Source organism: Rhinolophus hipposideros, assembly GCF_964194185.1.
Source record: "Rhinolophus hipposideros genome assembly, chromosome: 5".
NCBI classification, from domain to species: domain Eukaryota; kingdom Metazoa; phylum Chordata; class Mammalia; order Chiroptera; family Rhinolophidae; genus Rhinolophus; species Rhinolophus hipposideros.
The window spans coordinates 2,461,145-2,477,593 of NC_138051.1; the positions used below are offsets into that span (position 1 = coordinate 2,461,145).

At 59.0% G+C, this 16,449-nt stretch overlaps 2 protein-coding genes across 9 annotated transcripts; one reads left to right on the forward strand and one right to left on the reverse strand.

Annotated features, from left to right (window-relative positions):
* Positions 1-354: 354 nt before the first annotated feature.
* ULK3 (unc-51 like kinase 3) lies at positions 355-6,945 on the forward strand. 8 transcript variants are annotated; one of them, XM_081048653.1, is made up of 16 exons: positions 355-578; positions 1,142-1,282; positions 1,366-1,486; positions 2,056-2,160; positions 2,789-2,932; positions 3,143-3,225; positions 3,630-3,785; positions 3,952-4,057; positions 4,268-4,308; positions 4,537-4,639; positions 4,778-4,842; positions 4,925-5,003; positions 5,077-5,117; positions 5,477-5,524; positions 5,740-5,806; positions 5,910-6,945. In XM_081048653.1, the coding sequence occupies exons 1-16, from the start codon at positions 477-479 to the stop codon at positions 5,924-5,926; spliced, it is 1,419 nt and encodes a 472-aa protein (XP_080904779.1). In that variant the 5' UTR covers positions 355-476; the 3' UTR covers positions 5,927-6,945. The 8 variants fall into 8 exon arrangements, 6 of the variants coding, with proteins under 6 accessions (XP_080904779.1, XP_080904777.1, XP_080904776.1 ...); XR_013993361.1 differs by having other exon boundaries at positions 382-578; positions 4,925-4,999; XM_081048655.1 differs by lacking the exon at positions 355-578 and adding an exon at positions 771-1,007.
* Positions 6,946-11,148: 4,203 nt separating this feature from the next.
* CPLX3 (complexin 3) lies at positions 11,149-15,503 on the reverse strand (the record flags this gene model as incomplete). Its single annotated transcript, XM_081049018.1, has 3 exons — positions 11,149-12,365; positions 14,038-14,125; positions 15,340-15,503. The coding sequence occupies 3 exons, from the start codon at positions 15,501-15,503 to the stop codon at positions 12,144-12,146; spliced, it is 474 nt and encodes a 157-aa protein (XP_080905144.1). The 3' UTR covers positions 11,149-12,143.
* Positions 15,504-16,449: the final 946 nt, after the last annotated feature.

Sequence of the window (16,449 nt, forward strand, 5' to 3'; positions counted from 1 at the left end):
TTGGGGGCAGGGGCCTCTGACTCGCCCCATCCGCACACACCTGTTTGGTCGGGCTCCTCCCTTCTTGTTTCTCACGTGGGGGATCTCTAGGACGCTATCCGAGCCTGCATGGGATTCGCGGGTGACCTCGCCTCTATTTTTAGTATGTGCGGCCCGCGGGGGCCTCAGTTTCCCGAGATGGATCTTGCGGGTACTGGAGGATCAGATCTTGTGATATCCAGTGCGGGTGGGGGCAGCAGCACTCGCGGCACCTGCGGGGCGGGGGCGGGGCGGGGGCGGGGCGGGGGCGGGGCGGGGGCGGGGCGGGGCGGGGAGCCGGGCTCCGGGCTCCGCCCCCCGCGCTGCACTTCCGCCGAGCAGCTCTGGGGGCAGCGTGGAGTCCCGCCCTGTCGCCGCGCGGCCCTTCCGTCGGACGCCTGACCGGAACCAGCTCCTAAAAGCCGGAAGCGCCTGGTGGCTGGCGGGGGGCGGCCGGGATGGCAGGTCCCGGCTGGGGTCCCCCGCGGCTGGACGGCTTCATCCTCACCGAGCGCCTAGGCAGTGGCACGTACGCCACCGTGTATAAGGCCTACGCCAAGGTGGGTGCGGGCCGAGGCCGGAACCAGGGGACCGGTGCCCGCCGGACCCCGAGCGAGCTGGGGCGGGAAAGTGGGGGTGAGAGCAGCTTGCGGCCCGCGGCCTGCCGCTCCGCGAGCGGACCTTGCCCGACGAGGTGGGAGCGGACTGCCACCTTTAGGTCTTAACAACAAACACAAGTTCACACACCCCAGTTTTGTCTTAGGGGCAGGTGAACACCTGGGTGGAGCCTCGGGTCGGTGGCTGGACACGAGGCTCAAAACCGGGAGGAGACTCGGTGGGCCGGAGGAGGCGGGGACAGGCTCCGGAGGGCTGGACACGGAACGGCATGCCTTCGCGGGGGCGCCCAGGGACAATGCAAGGGCTCACGGAGCAGAGGGCTGGAGGACACCCGGCTGGCTGAGGGGGCCTCACTGGCCGGAGAGGGCAAGGTGGGGAGCCTGGATGCCGGCGTGACTGGGCAGACCCAGTGCGGGGAAAGGGGCAGCGGGAACCACAGCCTTTCTGGCCGGGCAGCGGCTCTGGCTCCCTCGAGGCAGAGCCCTCAAATCTCCTGTCCCCGCAGAAGGACACTCGAGAGGTGGTAGCTATCAAGTGTGTGGCCAAGAAGAGTCTGAACAAGGCATCTGTGGAAAACCTCCTGACAGAGATTGAGATCCTCAAGGGCATTCGACACCCCCACATCGTGCAGCTGAAAGACTTCCAGGTGTGGACCTGGGGTGGGGACCCCCCCAAAGGGGCTGGAGAAGGGACACTGTCTTCAAGTTGTCCCTCTGCCTCTAACCGCAGTGGGACAGTGACAACATCTACCTCATCATGGAGTTCTGTGCAGGAGGTGACCTGTCTCGCTTCATCCACACCCGCCGGATTCTGCCAGAGAAGGTGGCTCGGGTCTTCATGCAGCAGTTGGGTAAAAGCCTCTGACCCCAGCCTCACCCTTCCGGTGGTCTCTGCCCTCCCACTGCACCCTTGCCCCAGGCTTAGAGCCCCTGCTCTCTTAGCAGTTGCCTCCTTCCCCAGTTTGGAGTTTAAGGGCCCCATCTTTGCCACGTGCCCATCCCTGGCTTAAGCGTGCTCTGAAAGAGACAGAGGAAGGAGCCCCATCAGTGAAGAGGCCGGGTTTTCCACATGTGGATCAGAACATAAGGACCTCGTAGAACTTTCCAGTGCTAGTGCCCAAGTGTGTTTCTAAGAAAAGAGTAGGCACCAAAAGGGCTGGAGCATCCAGGGAGGCTTCCAGGAGGAGGGGAGACTTGGGAGGGGGCAAGGGAGGAACGAGGGCTGTTGAGGCGGGAATGGGGCGCAAAGTCTTAGAAATGGAAGGAACCTGGTACTTGTACACAAAACATTCAGTAGACCAGCCAGGCCAGAACTGGGGTTGTGCAGGCTTGAAGAAGCAGATATGAATTTGGGGCGGCGAAAGGTAGGTGGGACATGGGCTCCTCTGACCTATTTCTCTTCATGTGTCCTACTCCCCAGCCAGTGCCCTGCAGTTTCTGCATGAACGGAACATATCTCACCTGGATCTAAAGCCACAGAACATTTTGCTGAGCTCCTTGGAGAAGCCTCACCTTAAGCTGGCAGGTATGAGTGTGGAACAGCAGGGGTGAGGTTTGGAGAGAGGGCCTGGTTTTCGGGAAACCCTCTAGTGAGTCATCAGACAGCAAGAGGTCGGGAGATCCGGGGACCAGCCTCGTCACCGTCAGCAGGCCCTTTCCTGGGCTACCCACACTGCACCCAGCAGTGCAGTGGTTGGGGGTCAGCATCAAGACTCAGTGTGTGACCAGGGTCAAGACGGGGTCTGCACCAGAATTGGGGCTCAAACTGTGACTCAATCTGCGGCGGTGTTTTGGGGGTGCGCGCGCGGGGACGGGGTGGTTGTGGTCCCTGATAGGATTTGGAGAAAAATTGACTTGAGGCTGGAGGCCAGCGAGTCTGGTATAACCTGAGCTTGAGGGGACAGTGAGGGAGGGTTGTGACCCCAGGTGGGCCATTGTCCTCATAGCTGGTAGAGCAGGGGCAGGATTTATGCTCCCAGAGGGAGATACAGAGGTGTTCCTAGTTAACAATGAGCAGAGGCCGGGAAGGAGGGTCGATCCTGGTGAGTCTGGAAGGGGGAGGAGCCCTGTGCTGGTGCTCAGTGTGAGGCTTCAAAAGCCAAGAGCAGAAGCAGCTGGAATTTGAGCTCTGCTGCCTGGCCTCTTGCCTGTAGACTTCGGCTTCGCACAGCACATGTCTCCATGGGATGAGAAGCATGTGCTCCGTGGCTCCCCTCTTTACATGGCCCCTGAGATGGTGTGTCAGCGGCAGTACGACGCCCGTGTGGACCTCTGGTCCGTGGGGGTCATCCTGTACGGTGAGAGCTCTGTCCCCTGCCCCCACCCTGAGTCCTGCACTATGGGTCCTGAGGCGAGGCCTCTCTGGCCACTCCTGAAGGGCTCTAGCGAGTAGGCTGACTCTACTGCCCTGGGGCCCCTGCTCTGAGGGGTGTCAGGCCCTCCCAGGAGTGGGCCAGGCCAGGCTGGACCCTGTCCCCTCGCAGTCTGCCCTCTGCCTCCCTCCACAGAAGCCCTCTTCGGGCAGCCCCCCTTTGCGTCCAGGTCGTTTACGGAGCTGGAAGAAAAGATCCGGAGTAACTGGGTTATCGAGGTGGGTCCTGCAGGGCCTCAGCAACTCACTGGGGGCAGAGGAAGTAAGGGGTCCTGGGGTTAGAGACCTCACTGCCCCCTCACAGGCATGCTTGAAGCTCCATTCAGTTCCAGCGACCCAGATCAGCCCACAGGTCGTTGTGCAGACCCAGGCCCAGCATTCCCAGGAGCATAATCCAGGGAAGGGCGAAGAACCCCAACCAGGGTTCTGCGACAGCTTGGGGTTCCAGTGAGGGCACGGGTAGGAACCTGGGGCGAGGCGTGGCCTTTCCCCTTGACTTGTCAGTGTCACTCTGGCTCTCAGATTCTCCACCGTCAAGCATGTACCTCTGGGGCATCCCCGGATAGAGTGGGGGCTGAGGTGTTGGAGCCCAGTGTGACCTGTCCCCCACACTCTCCCTGCAGCTCCCCCTGCGGCCCCCACTCTCCCGAGACTGCCGGGACCTGCTGCAGCGGCTCCTGGAGCGGGATCCCAGTCGTCGCATCTCCTTCCAGGACTTCTTCACCCATTCTTGGGTGGACCTGGAGCACATGCCCAGTGGGGACAGCATGGCACGAGCAGTGAGCAGGCCAATGGGGACTGGCTGGGGTGAGGGCAGATTGGGGGTCTCGTCTGCCCCTTTTGGTGGTGAATAGGTGGCTTGCCCCACGGGGCAGTGCATGGGCTCAGGGGACCTGCTCTTTTCCCTTCGTGGTGGGCGTGACTTCTGACCTGCCCCTCCTCCAGAGCGCCCTGGTAGTGCAGGCTGTGCAGAAGGACCAGGAGGGGGACGCCGTGGCCGCTTTCTCTCTCTACTGCAAGGCTCTGGACTTCTTCGTGCCGGCTCTGCACTGTGAGTGCCGGGGTCCGCGTGCAGCGGGGGTGGTTCAGCCGTAGCTGCACTGGATGGATTCCAGAAATAGCTCCCCATCCAGAATTTTGTGGGAGACGAGGGAGAGGCTACCTCTGGAACTTAGTGCTTTGGGGGATTCTGGAGGGTTTAGTTAGTGTGGGTCAGGTCCCCCTGCCTCAGACTCCTCCTATGAACTCCCACTTTCTGCAGACGAAGTGGACGCCCAGCGGAAGGAGGCAATTAAGGCAAAGGTGGGTGAGTGAGTCCCATGGAGGAAACAGGCAAGGGGTGTGGGGGCTGCAGGAACGGGCTTTCTTAGGACTGAGACTCCTGTCCTGGGAAGGGGTCGGGCCGGCCTCAGGTGACCCCTGGTGGTACAGCTTGGGACAGTCCCTGAGGACCTGGGGGAGAACCCCGTGGTGGGTGCTGGCTTGGGGACAGGGCGGGACTGCCCCCCTCATCCCCTCGTGCTCCTGCAGGTGGGGCAGTATGTGTCCCGGGCTGAGGAGCTCAAGGCCATCGTGTCCTCCTCTAATCGGGCCCTGCTGAGGCAGGGGGCTTCTGCGCGAGACCTTCTCAGAGGTAGGCCCAGCTCCTGACTGACCACCAGGCCCCCAGCAACTTCCCTCCAGTCTGTGGGGGGAGGCAGATTGGGGTCGGCTCCCTGGGGTGGAAAAACTGGCTGTTCCCCTCATGCTGAGCCTTTGCCCCTCAACCCAGAGATGTCCCGGGACAAACCGCGCCTCCTAGCTGCCCTGGAAGTGGCTTCGGCTGCCATGGCCAAGGTTTGTCCCCAGTGAGAGGGGTCCAGGTGGGGCAGGGAGGCTCTAGGTCATGACCCTCAGTGACCTGGTGCCCCTGGTGCAGGAGGAGGAAGCTGGTGGGGAGCAGGACGCCCTGGACCTGTACCAACACAGCCTGGGGGAGCTGCTGCTGCTGCTAGCAGGTGAGACCCCTGCCGCCACACTCTCCCAGCCCCTGCTGCCCTGCCCTCACACATGCCCTCCCTCTCTTTGCAGCGGAGGCCCCAGGCCGGAGGCGGGAGCTGCTTCACACTGAGGTGCCCGCAGGGTTTGGGAGGGTTGGGATGCTTGTCTTCCCCTTTGAGCCTGCTTCCATCTGGGGGAACCTCCTCCGGTTCTCTCAGGGAGTCCAGCCTCCCAGACAGGAGAAGTCGGTGGCCCCATGCACTCCACTGGGGCTCAGGTGCTCAGGTCAGGGCAGTGGAACAGGCAGACCTGGGCATCCAGCAGCAGGAAGCTGGCGTGGTTGTGTGATCAGGAAGGCTTCCTGGAGGAAGGAGCAGATAAAGGACCCCGGAGTTGTTCTGACAGGGCGGAGGATTCTGGACAGCAGAGGAGCGAGGAGCTCACTCTGAGGGCCCCTCCCCACACCCACAGGCATGTCTTCTCTTGGCAGGTTCAGAACCTCATGGCACGAGCTGAGTACCTGAAGGAGCAGGTCAAGGTGGGCCTTGGCCTGGGCCCCGTAAGGCGCGGCCGTGGGCTCTGCTCCTCTCTGTCTGACCCACCCCAGCCCCGGGCGGGCGTGTCTCCTGGTCCCCATCCAAAGGCCTCCACTGCTGTCTGTCCCTCAGGCTTGGTTGCTCAGTGGCTGTTGGTGCGGCTCCGGTGCTTGCCCTGGCTGCCTCTCACCCCTCGTGCTGCCTTTATCTTCCACAGCGGAGGGAGTCTCCCTGGAAACCCGAGACCTTGGATAAGGAGGGGCTGTCGGAGTCTGTTCGGAGCTGTGAGTTCCACCCTGGTGTCCTGCCCTCCACCCAAGGAGGGGTGAGGGCTGGGGCAGCCCCGGTTTCTGGCCCTTCAGCCCCTCCCCCACACCCCCTCCACAGCTTGCAGCCTGCAGTGACCCCACAGGACCCGAGGTGGAGGATGCACTCTCATGCTGCTGCCCAGAGTCTCGTGCCCTCTGCAACCTGGTGGAGCAGCCTTCCTGGGTGGGCAGTTCCGAGATCCCCGACCCCTCAGGATACTCTGCAGCCCCGCACATCTGACAGCCTGGGGGTGGGGGTGGGGGGGTGTGCGCACATGCTGGGAGCATTAGGCTGGCTGGGGGCCGGTGGGGGGCGGGCGCTGGGAGAAGTGTTTCTTTCATGCGACCTTGGTTAGTTGGTGCTTGCTGGGCCCTGAGCATGAAGACTTCTGTTTCTGCTCTGAGAAGAGGGCGAGGGCAGCTGCGCCCCTACCCCTGTCCTTGCTGGGAGCCCTGATTGCGACTCACATCCATTCTTGTGCTGGGCTGTGCACCCCCAAGTCTACTCAGGGACCACCTGCCCCACGGTCTGCACTCAGAACTCCCCAGTCTTCCCGGGAGCTGATTCTTGCCCACCCTCGCAGTATTTTGGGATAATCCTTCAAACATGAAAGTAATATACTTTGTTGTGGCGTGGCAAATTGGAGAAACCCATGCCTTGTTCCTGCTCCGGCCCAGGAGGCAGCAGTGGAGGGGAGGAGTGCTCAGTGCTCATCCCTCCTGCCTCCGTCCCTCTTTGGTCCTGGCCTGGGAGAGCAGGCATGGCCGCTGCTAAGCCCTCAGGCTTCAACCTGCGTCCAGGTCTGACCTGGTTGCTCCCCCAGTGTGTGCCCCGGCCTTCCCCTTTCTGAGCCGGAGTTTCCCCATCTGTCCAGCGGGGTTGCTAATATGTCCTCAGCCCCCGATGTGGGCTTTTAGGAGGACAAAGTGACTTTTACCTGGAGAAGATTGTACATACCTGGAGTTGTTCGGGGTGTTCTTTCCACAACTCAGAGGGTGTCGGTGATTTCTAACCCTCCGCCCTCCAGCGCCTCCTTGGGAGAGTCATCTGTCTGCCCTACCAGAGGCCTGTGTGGAGTGTCAGTCATTGTTTCTCTATTAAATTATTTTCTGAATTTGTGCTTGCTTTCTTCCCTGGAAGAAAAGAAGTGGGCCGCCATTGTTCCCAGGCTAGTGCTATAGGGGCCCCAGGAAACCCTGGGTAACCTGAGGGCTGGGGGGAGGGAGCCACATCTGCCTCCTGCTCTGAGCCCCCAGGGGACCCAGGAGAGTCAGGCTGACCAGCTGCCGTTCCTTCCCACCACCTGAGGGGACTAGAGGACAGGGCAAGGCCCTTCCTCTCTGCACCTGGAGAAAGGCGGCTCCACTGCAGGAGTTTGGCCCTGTAGGTCCTGTGCTCTGCACTGCACACTCCTTTACCTCTTCCCTTGGGCCGGTGAGTGAGCAGGGATCTGGACAGGGAAAAGGGCATCCGTCCTCCAGGGTGTCGTGCTCATATCCAGCCTCCCAGGAGCCCCCACACCTGGGGTCGTTTCCAGCAGTTCCTCCCCCCCTCCCCAGGGTCTTGGTCTGAACAGCACTTGGGAGCATCTTTGGGGTTTTAAGGGAGGGGTACCCTTCCCCCAGGCAGCCACCAAGGCAGCATACCAGTAAGGCAGCCCTCCAGCCTACATTAAAGGGCTTCCTGCACAGGGAGGGAGGGAACTCTTCCCTGAAATCCTTGGCTTGGCCATCCAGGGACGGAAGAGCAGTGGTTTAGAGGGCAGGAGGCGGGGCTAAACTGGCTCTGCCACTTGCCAAGAGACCCACTGACTGGCCAGCTCCTTAGTAAAACAATGACGTGAAGTGCCCTTTGGGAATCTAAGGATGTACATGAACCTGGCACACAGTAAGAATTCAATAAAATGTTATTTTCAGATGTAGGGAGAGATGTACTCAGGTTATCTCTGGAAGGGGCTGAACAAAAAAGCCTCAATAAGTAAAGGAGGGAAAGGAAGGAGGCAAATGAATGGAGCCAGTTGTGGGGATGAATGGAGAAGATTGGATGGGAAGGAGAGAGGAAGTAGGGAAAGATGAGGGTGAGAAAGTGGCTATGGTGATGGGGTGGAGGGGTTGGCTCAGACCCCGCATTGGCTGCCTGGGAACAACGGCCGGAAGTCCTTATACACATGGATGTGGAGAGGAGCGGGGCCGTGATGGGGATTGGGCTCTGCCTGGGCAGTGTTTGGATGGTGTCCAGGCTGCTCCTGTGTCTGAGCCACATGCCAAGGAGGGAGGCAGCCCAGCCAGAGGAGTAGGACCAGAGGAGGAGGGAGGGTTTGCTCTGTAGGGCTCTCTCTGAATGGCAGAGACCTGTGGGAAATATGCTAATCTGCTTTTTAAAAACTAATTGTTTTCCTTTTAGAGGTGGGAGTTGTTTCTACTTTTCACCTTTAACACTGCCAACGTGCCCAGAGTGGGCAGACAGCCTCCCGCATCTGTCCTACCTGTCCTACCTCCACGCAGCCCCACATGGGCCATGCTGGGGAAGCACCTGGGCCTCGGAACCCCTGTCTCCCAAGGGGCCAGCCTTGGGGCAGTAGATAGGCCTTCTGGAGCAGCCTGCGGGACCCAGGGGTCCCTGTGTCCAGCCTGCCCCTTCTTTTGCTCACTGGGGAGATGTGAAAGGTCATTGAACCTCAGTTCTTGCAAGAGGTCATCTAGGAGGGCTCTTGTTCCCAGAGGTTGCTGCTGTCCCAGCCCTCCCTGAAAGGGAGATGGTGCGACCCTGAGGCTGGGGCACAAGGGAGACATGTCAGTGACCACTTTCCGCAGAGTAACACCTACACCTATCCATGCGAAATCCTACAGATGCGCAAACAGACACAGGCCACAGGCCTCAGACAGACACACGGACACAGGCCATAGACTTCAGACAGACACACAGACACTCACAGGCCACAGACCTCAGCCACACACAGAAACACAAAAGCCATGTCCAAGTTCACAGCCTATGCTGACCCCACATAGACTTGCATTCATGCTCAGCACACGCAAGCACAGTCACTGCTGAGTAAGGGCTGAGGTGCCTTAATGTCGCTGTTCCCCAGACCCAGCGCCCCCTGGCCTCCTTGCTCTCCTGGAGCCTCACCCGGATTCTGGGCACAGCTATGCCTGGTGGGCACTGGGCTAGAGGCAGGGCAGCAGGCTTTGTGGCTCCCTTCCAGTCCCCTCACATATGGCTCCCCACCTCCCAGCAGCCTCTGGCTCAGATGGGTCAGGAGGCACGGCCAGCAGCTCTGGCTCAGCAGACGTTTTCCCAAATGCCCCAGCTCTCTGGGGGGCCTCCAGTGTCTGAGAAGGGACCATCTGGCCACCAGGGCGGTTCCCAACCGGGGCGGTGCCCAACTCCAAATCCTGTCACCATCCTCCCCAACTCCTCCCTGGGACCAACGGGGCTCAGGAGAATCACTTGAGATCCACACCCCTCTCCCTCTGGGAACTAGGCTGAGCTGTCTGGATGGGTGGAAAGAGACAAGCCGTGCAGGGGCCAGGGCTCCACCACCAATCTCCCTGAAATCCCCATATTACGGGAGAACTGAGCAGGCGGTCATCTTTGCTGTCCCTCTCTTCCTGAAAGAGTAGTTGGGGGGTTCAGAGGGGCTGTCTCAGCACCTTTCAACATTTCCTGTATCCTCAGTCTGCCTGCAAGGGTGAGAAGGATGAAAGAAGGAGAGAAGAACCGGAGCAAGAGAAGGAGAGAGCCTGGGAGACGAACGCCTTGCTCGAAGTTATGGGCTTTAATGGTGGGTTTTAATCACCATGGAAAGGGAAGTTCTGGTGGCAGGGGGCTTTCTTTGTGGCCCTCACATCATACCAGGTGGGTGGACCAGTCATGGGGCAAGTCATGAACTGAATGAGGGGGAGTAGAAACAGGATGGGAAGAAAGCAGTCATCACCTGACAGGCCTGAGGGCTTGGGAAGGGGGCTCCAGCTAGGCCAGGTCTCCCCAGCTGGGGGCCTGGGTGCAGGACAGGTATGAGCCAGGAATGAGGCAGTGGGTGTGCGACACAGCTGGAGGGGACATGGACTGACAGAGGAACCAGAGAGCAGGGGAATGAAGGGGGAAGCAGGGCGAGGCGGGCAGAGCCCGGGACCCCTCAGCCTGCATTCCTTGCCCATTTCTGCCTGAGCCCCAGAGCCTTTCGGGGCTTCTTGGGGTTCCCCGGCTGTGAGGAGGAGACTAGTGTGGGCCTCAGCCACCTTCCGCTCCCTGAGCCCAGGCCCAGCCATTCCTGTTCTCTGAGGCTCAGTGAGTGCTCAGCCGTCTCCCTGCAGCCCTGTCTCCCTGCCCTTTCTGCAAACCGCTGAGGGTGAGGGGGTCTGTCCCATGCCATTGGCAGGAGGCCCCTGGAGGGTGGAGTGCTGATATGGGCCCTGCTGCTGATGCTCTGAGGAGGCCCCTGCCCCTCCCCCCACCTCTCCCCACAGCCTCGGGCCCCAGTTTGGGTCTTCTCCAGCTCCACAAAGGTCAGGAGGGGTTTTTGTCCAGTGAGCACCTGGGGACAGCCTAGGGGACACCCAAGAAGGGCCCAGTGTGACAGCGGGCAGCACTGCCCCGATCCTGGGCCTGTGTCCTGCCCTGCGCTCGCCCTCCTAATTCCTCATCCTGTCTTTCTCTTCTCTCTTCTGCCTGACCCTTCATGCAGCAACTATTTATTGCACAGGTGTTACATGCTTTGTTCTTGTTTTATAAAAGAGGCCTAATGGAAACTTTGCCCTTGAAACCAAACCCTCACATGGCCTTTCTGCCTGTAAATCTTGGCTGGCTTCCCAACAAGGCAGTGCTGGTGGGGTGTGGTGCTGGCCTGTAGCACCTGGTTCCTGCTCAGACCCTGGGAAGCCTGCTTGTGGAGGCTCCTGGTGGTTCCCTGGACCCCTACAGGTGAGCAGGATGAGATTGGGTCCTTCAGTTTTTTTTAAAGAATGAGTTACCATTTATTGATATGGCCTATCCTGGGTCAAGGGCTTTACAAGTAATGGTCACCTTTGAAACATGCATTATTATTTTTTGAGGGGGAGGGCCTCTTTATTTCACAGAGGTGAAAACAGGCTCAGAGGAAGAAAAGGATCTGCTCAAAGTCGCACAGCAGTGCCAGGGCTAGAACACACTGCCTGTCTTCTTTTTGTCACACCTTCCATCTCCAAGGTGAGGAGGGGACGTAGGCCAGGTACGAGAGACAGCTGTGGTTGAGTGGTAGCCCCTCCGGTGGTCTCAGGTCTCGCCCCAGAGGCCCTGCCCATCCAGCTGGCTGTTACATCCTCCTCAAAGCCCAGGTCTGTTTCATCCGGCCCCTGGCTGGACCTGGTGCTTGTCCAGGGCCCTGAGAGGGCAGAGGTGGACCATCTGATAGGGGCTGGTACTCCTATGAAGCAGCGCGTGAGGAGGTAGAGGACTCCCCCAAGGGCAGAGTTGGGGAGCTGAGAGTAAGACTCCTGAAGAGCAGTAAGAAGTCGGGGGATAGACAGGTCACTTGGAATTTTTATTTTTCACTGAGCTGAATGAGGAGATGCAGCTATGGAATCCAGAGAGAGTTCTACAGGAACAAAACAGAAATTGGCTGGGCCCTGGGCCCAGAGGACGTCGGGAGCTGCCTGGGCTACTGTTCCAGCTTCATGTTTGGCACTTGGTCCCTTGCACAGCATTGCTCAGCTCCCAAGAACCAGAGCCCACAGTGGCAGCTGCTTGAGGCTATGGCTGCAGCTGCTGCCCTGCCCAAAGAAGGGGTGGGATTGACTCCAAGGGGCCAGGGAGGCCAAGCTAGAATGAGTCTCAGAAATCACCCCATCCATCCCCATTTTGTAGCTGAGGAGCAGTGCGTTTCACTAAGAATAAACATGGAGACTCAAACTCAGGCCTCCTGTCTGCTGGGATGTCTGCCTGAAGCCTCCTCTAAGCATATCTGAGTGTGGGTGTCTAGAGGGGCTGCGTACGGGGGGGTTGGCCTGTGCATGTGTGTCTGTGTGTGCCAGGATGCGTCTGTGGCGTATGCCTCGCACGTGCCGAGGTCTCTGTCCCTCTGTGTGTTTCTCTGTGGGTGCTCTGTGTGCAGGAATGTGGGCCATGGCTAGAGAAGGTCGGGCCTACTCCTACAGCTTTGGGAGGCTTCCCCAGGCTGAGCAGGGAGGGTGAGTCCTGAGGGGTGGAGTGGGGACGTTGCTCCCAGTGGAGAGGGAGAGACCAGAGGCAGGCTGGGGAAGCCTTGGTGGGGTAAGGGTCGCTAGTGGGGCCCAGCCCTCTGGTCACCCCAAGGGGCAACCCCAGGGGGAGCAGTCACATGATGTGGCACTTCTCAGCGGATTGCTTGAGATCCCCCAGGGTGGCCTGGGCCTTGTCCTTCAGTGAGCCGAGGTGCAAGCCAGGGAGGCTTGCCAGCTGCCCGAGGACTGAGGCCCGTTCCTGCTCATCTGAGTCCTCCTCGATCATCTCCGCCAGCCCCTGGGGCAGCTCCATGTCTCCAGCTGCCATCTGGATCTGGCTCTCATCAGTCTCGTTCTGAAGGCAGGAAGGGAGGGGTGGGGTGGGGTTGGAGGTCTGTGGGGACTCTGAGCGGAGGGGGCAGGGAGGGGGCCTGCACCAGGCTCCTGGCCCCTACATTGCTCCAGGGAGCTCAGCCCGCACCCCCACATCCCAGGACCACGAGTTTGACACTTGGACATGGAGACCTTGCACTTTTATCCCACCTTACTTCACTCTGAGATGCTGAAGGTAAGATCGTAGTGGGTGTCACTGTTACCACCAGTAAGTCAGACATTAAGTAGGTAACTATTTGGTAAGAAGACTGTTGTTGACTGCGCTGAAGGACGGTGCCAATAATAGTGATGGGCACCGTCCCTCACACACCTGTTACAGGGCTGACACTGAGCTGGGTGTTTCAGTTCTCATAATGACCCTGTGAGGTAGGTATTGTTTTCTCCATTTCTCCACAAATAAGGAAATTGACACTGAGATAATTTAAGTAACTTGCCCAAGGTCATACAACTAGGAAGTGGGAGAGCTACATTTAAACCTATGTCACTGATTCCAATATCTGTGCTCTCTCTGCAAGGCACCTACTAACGGGGCTCGCACTTCCATATCCCTTTGGGGGCCCTGGGGCTTTCCGCTTTCTGCCCTACTCAGTTAGAGCCATGTCTTCCATCTGCTACTGGAATCAGAGTTCCCTGATGGCAGGAGTCTCTTATGTGCTTAGTGAAAGCATCTGAGGAATGACTGTTTTCCTAGCTGGGTTTAACTCAGCCACTTCCCAGAAAAGCAGGCTGTCTGGACCAGTTCTCCCTTTGAGAGACTTCCAAAAGACTGGTTGGTTCCCTGTGGGGAGTCAGAGGCAGCCAGAGGTTCCAGCAATATTGGTTGAATGAGTGAATGTGATGTTCACATGTCTGATCTTCGAATTCAAATGGAAGATCAAGGCTGGTGTTCGATAGCGTTGTATTTCTGTTTCTCCTCAGAGGTGATGATAGTGTGGGCTCTGGGAGTGGCTTGTGCCTCAGGTCCCTCCTCAGGCAACAGGTGTAGTACATGTCCAGACCGCCAGGGGCTACAGTGCGGGGAGAAGACATCTTCCTGGCTGCCTGGACAACCAAGGGGGCACTTGGCTCTCTGCAGACAGACCCATTCCCTGAAGGCAGTCAGGGATGCACAGGCTCAGCATTCACAGCTTGAGCTCTGTCACTCACCAGCTGTAGGACCTTAGCCAAGTCCCCCAGCTTCCTTATCTGTAGATGTGGGTGAAAACTAGCTGGCAGAATTACTGAGGGGTTAGGGAAGGGTGCGAAGGTCAAGTGCACCTGGCACACAGAGCGTGCTGCCTTCTCCCCCACCCTACCCTCCAGGGGTGTTCAGAAGCCCCAAGAGCACTCACCCCCGAGGTAAAATCTGCTGCCTTCCACCTCTTCATCTGCCAGGCCTGACTCCGGTTGTGGAGTATGGGTTGGAGGACAGAGGGGCCTGGACTGGCTCCAGAAACGGAGGACTGGGCTACCCCTCAGTGCCAAGCGATGGTCCTGGGCCGGCTCCAGTTAACCGTGAATGATTGACGAGTGAGAGAGCGAAGGATCTAACCAAGCTCTCCAAGAGTCTTAGGAGCTGAAAGTCGCGCAAAGGAGTCCAGAGCTGGGAGCTCAGGGTCCCGGATGCGCCTTACAGCCCCGGCTCCTAAGCTTACCTTGGGCAGCTGGTATTTGTCTCGGAAGTGGCTCCGCAGCGTGGCGCGCTCTGCCTTTCTCTGTGTGAACTGTGCGTCCCGCTCCATCCTGCGGGGGCACCGGGGGCGGAGTCATTGCCAGGACTGAGGGGATGGGCAGGAGGGTCTCCGTGTCAGGACAGCGACTGCACCGCTCCCGCCCCACGGCCTGTGTCAGGAGGGTGCTCCGACCTGGTGGGTTAGCCTGTGGCCTCTCCCTCATCACAGCGCCCTTTCTCATCTCCGCACCTGCCTCTCTGGGTGGAGCTGTGGGGGGCGGGGCCGGAGGGGGGTTGGGGGTGGGGGTGAGTCATACTGTCTGGCTCTCCCTACGGACCCTAATATATGTCCCTCTTGGCTTCAAACTCGGTCTGTCTTTTCCCTCCTGACAGGTTGTGTCGAGTGGGGGGAAGTATTTGAAACAGACTTGGGTTCGTTTCCCCGCTCCATTACCACTTTTGGTATGTCCTTGGGTAAGTCACATACCTTTTTCCTCTTTTGTAAAATGGATATAAGATTTTGCAATTTACAAAACTGTTATCAGGATTAAGTGAAATGATAATAGCTAACATTTAATGATTTACTGTGTGTGTCAGGCACTGTGCTAAGCAGTTTATATGCATTAAGTAATTTAATCTACATAAACATACAAAGCATGTTTTATGATTACATACCCATTTTACAGATGAGGAAACCGAGGCATAGAAAGCTTTAAAAACTTGCCTAAATTCATCAAGTTAAAAAGAAGCAAAGCCAAGATCTGACCCAAGCAGCTCTGGAGTCCAGCTCCTAACTCCACTCCAGGTGCCCATCTGTCCCAGCATTGTCAGCACACAAGTGGCTTCAATAGCTACCAGTGCATTGATCTCAGGGTCTGTCTCCGTGACTTTGAGCCCCCCTCAGCTGCACAGGCTTTTCTCAGAGCCTCAGGCTCAGAGGAGCTCCAGACGCTGGGACCAGATCGGATTAAAGGATTACTTGTTTCAGTCAGAAATGCACGTGCCCCCACCCCAACCCACGTCCCTATGGCCCCTGCCCCCACTTCCTCTGGGCCCTAAAGCGAAGATGGCAGCTGGCGGGCGTCCTGGATTTGAGGTGGGGTGGCACTGGGGGCAGCCTAGAGGGCACATTCCAGTCTCTTACAGGGTCTAGAAAAGTAAGGGAGGGGCTTGAGGTCTGAGGCTGCCCTAGGGGTGGGCCAGGCGGCGAAGGGGGGGAGGGGGGAGGGGGAGGAGGATGGCGTGGGGGAGGGGGTCGTTGGAGCCGGGAAGGGTTCCCACTCACTTCTCTTCCACCAGTTGCTTCTGATATTCCTCGTACTCCTCTCGGCTCATGCCCTGCGCTTCAGCCGCCGACTTGTCCCCGTCCCCCTTGTCCTCGCCGCCCCCCAGGCTCCCAGTGAGGTTCTTCAGCTGGCTGCCCACCATGGTCTTCACCATGAACGCCATGGTCTTCACTGGCCCGGGCACCGGGAGCCGATTACCACGCGCCGGGCACTGGGCACGTCCGCGCCTACTTCAGCACTAGGACTCGCGGACAGCTCCCGCCGCGGGCCACCACCCCACGCTCTGCGGCGCCCGCTGCCCGCCCCTGCCCCCACCTCCTAAATCCCTCCTCATCGGGGGCGGGGGGCATTCACGGGGCTGAGGAGGCTGTACCACGTGCCGGCTCCGCACTCCCGCCTCCCCCACGTGCCTCCTTCAACGCCAAGCTCTGCCGGGCACTGCTGACAACCGATTAGGGCCTTAGGGGGTGGGGTCGCTCCAGAGTGGAATGGGCTGCGCTGACATGCACCCTGGAACCCTGCCACTCCCTCCTCACGCCGATTGCTGATAGCCAGGATTTCAGCTAGGAGTGGAGAGTAGCAGCGAGGGGCAAAGACCCAGCCCTAGGCCCTACCCCATCCTTCTCTCCAACCTGCTGTCCCAGTAGCTGTGAAAAAGAGCTTGACGCTAGAAAAGGGAGGGAGACCACGGGGGGGTGGGGGGGGATCCTAATTATGGCTCCCTGGGTTGCCTCCGAGTTCAGAAACCTGCCTGCCCTGCAGCTGAAGGGAGTAGGGAGAGAGTGGTTAATGGTGATGCCAACTGGGCTGAGCCGGGCAGGGTACCTGGAGAACCCCTCCTTGTTCTGGTGAATTTGGGAACAGAATTATACAGTGGGACTCCTTCTCCCGCCATAGTTCAGGGCTCAAGGTCTGTGACATATTGCATCTTTTGGCAGTCACGCTACCCCTTGGCCTCCTTGCATTATTGAAGCCCACTCCCAGCTACGTCTCCAGAAGAGGTAAAAGCCTGCAGAGAGATCAAGGCGATCTTGGAAGGTAAATAAGCATATCAAAGCATGGGCAGAGGGAAATCACTTTAATAAGGTTGGAGCTCCCCCAAAGCTGAG

Coding starts and splice junctions, on each gene's coding strand:
- ULK3 (XM_081048650.1), top strand. CDS start 477: ATGGCAGGTCCCGGCTGGGGTCCCCCGCGGCTGGACGGCTTCATCCTC. Junction 579..1,141: donor TGTATAAGGCCTACGCCAAG/GTGGGTGCGGGC, acceptor CTGTCCCCGCAG/AAGGACACTCGAGAGGTGGT. Junction 4,058..4,267: donor CTTCGTGCCGGCTCTGCACT/GTGAGTGCCGGG, acceptor CACTTTCTGCAG/ACGAAGTGGACGCCCAGCGG.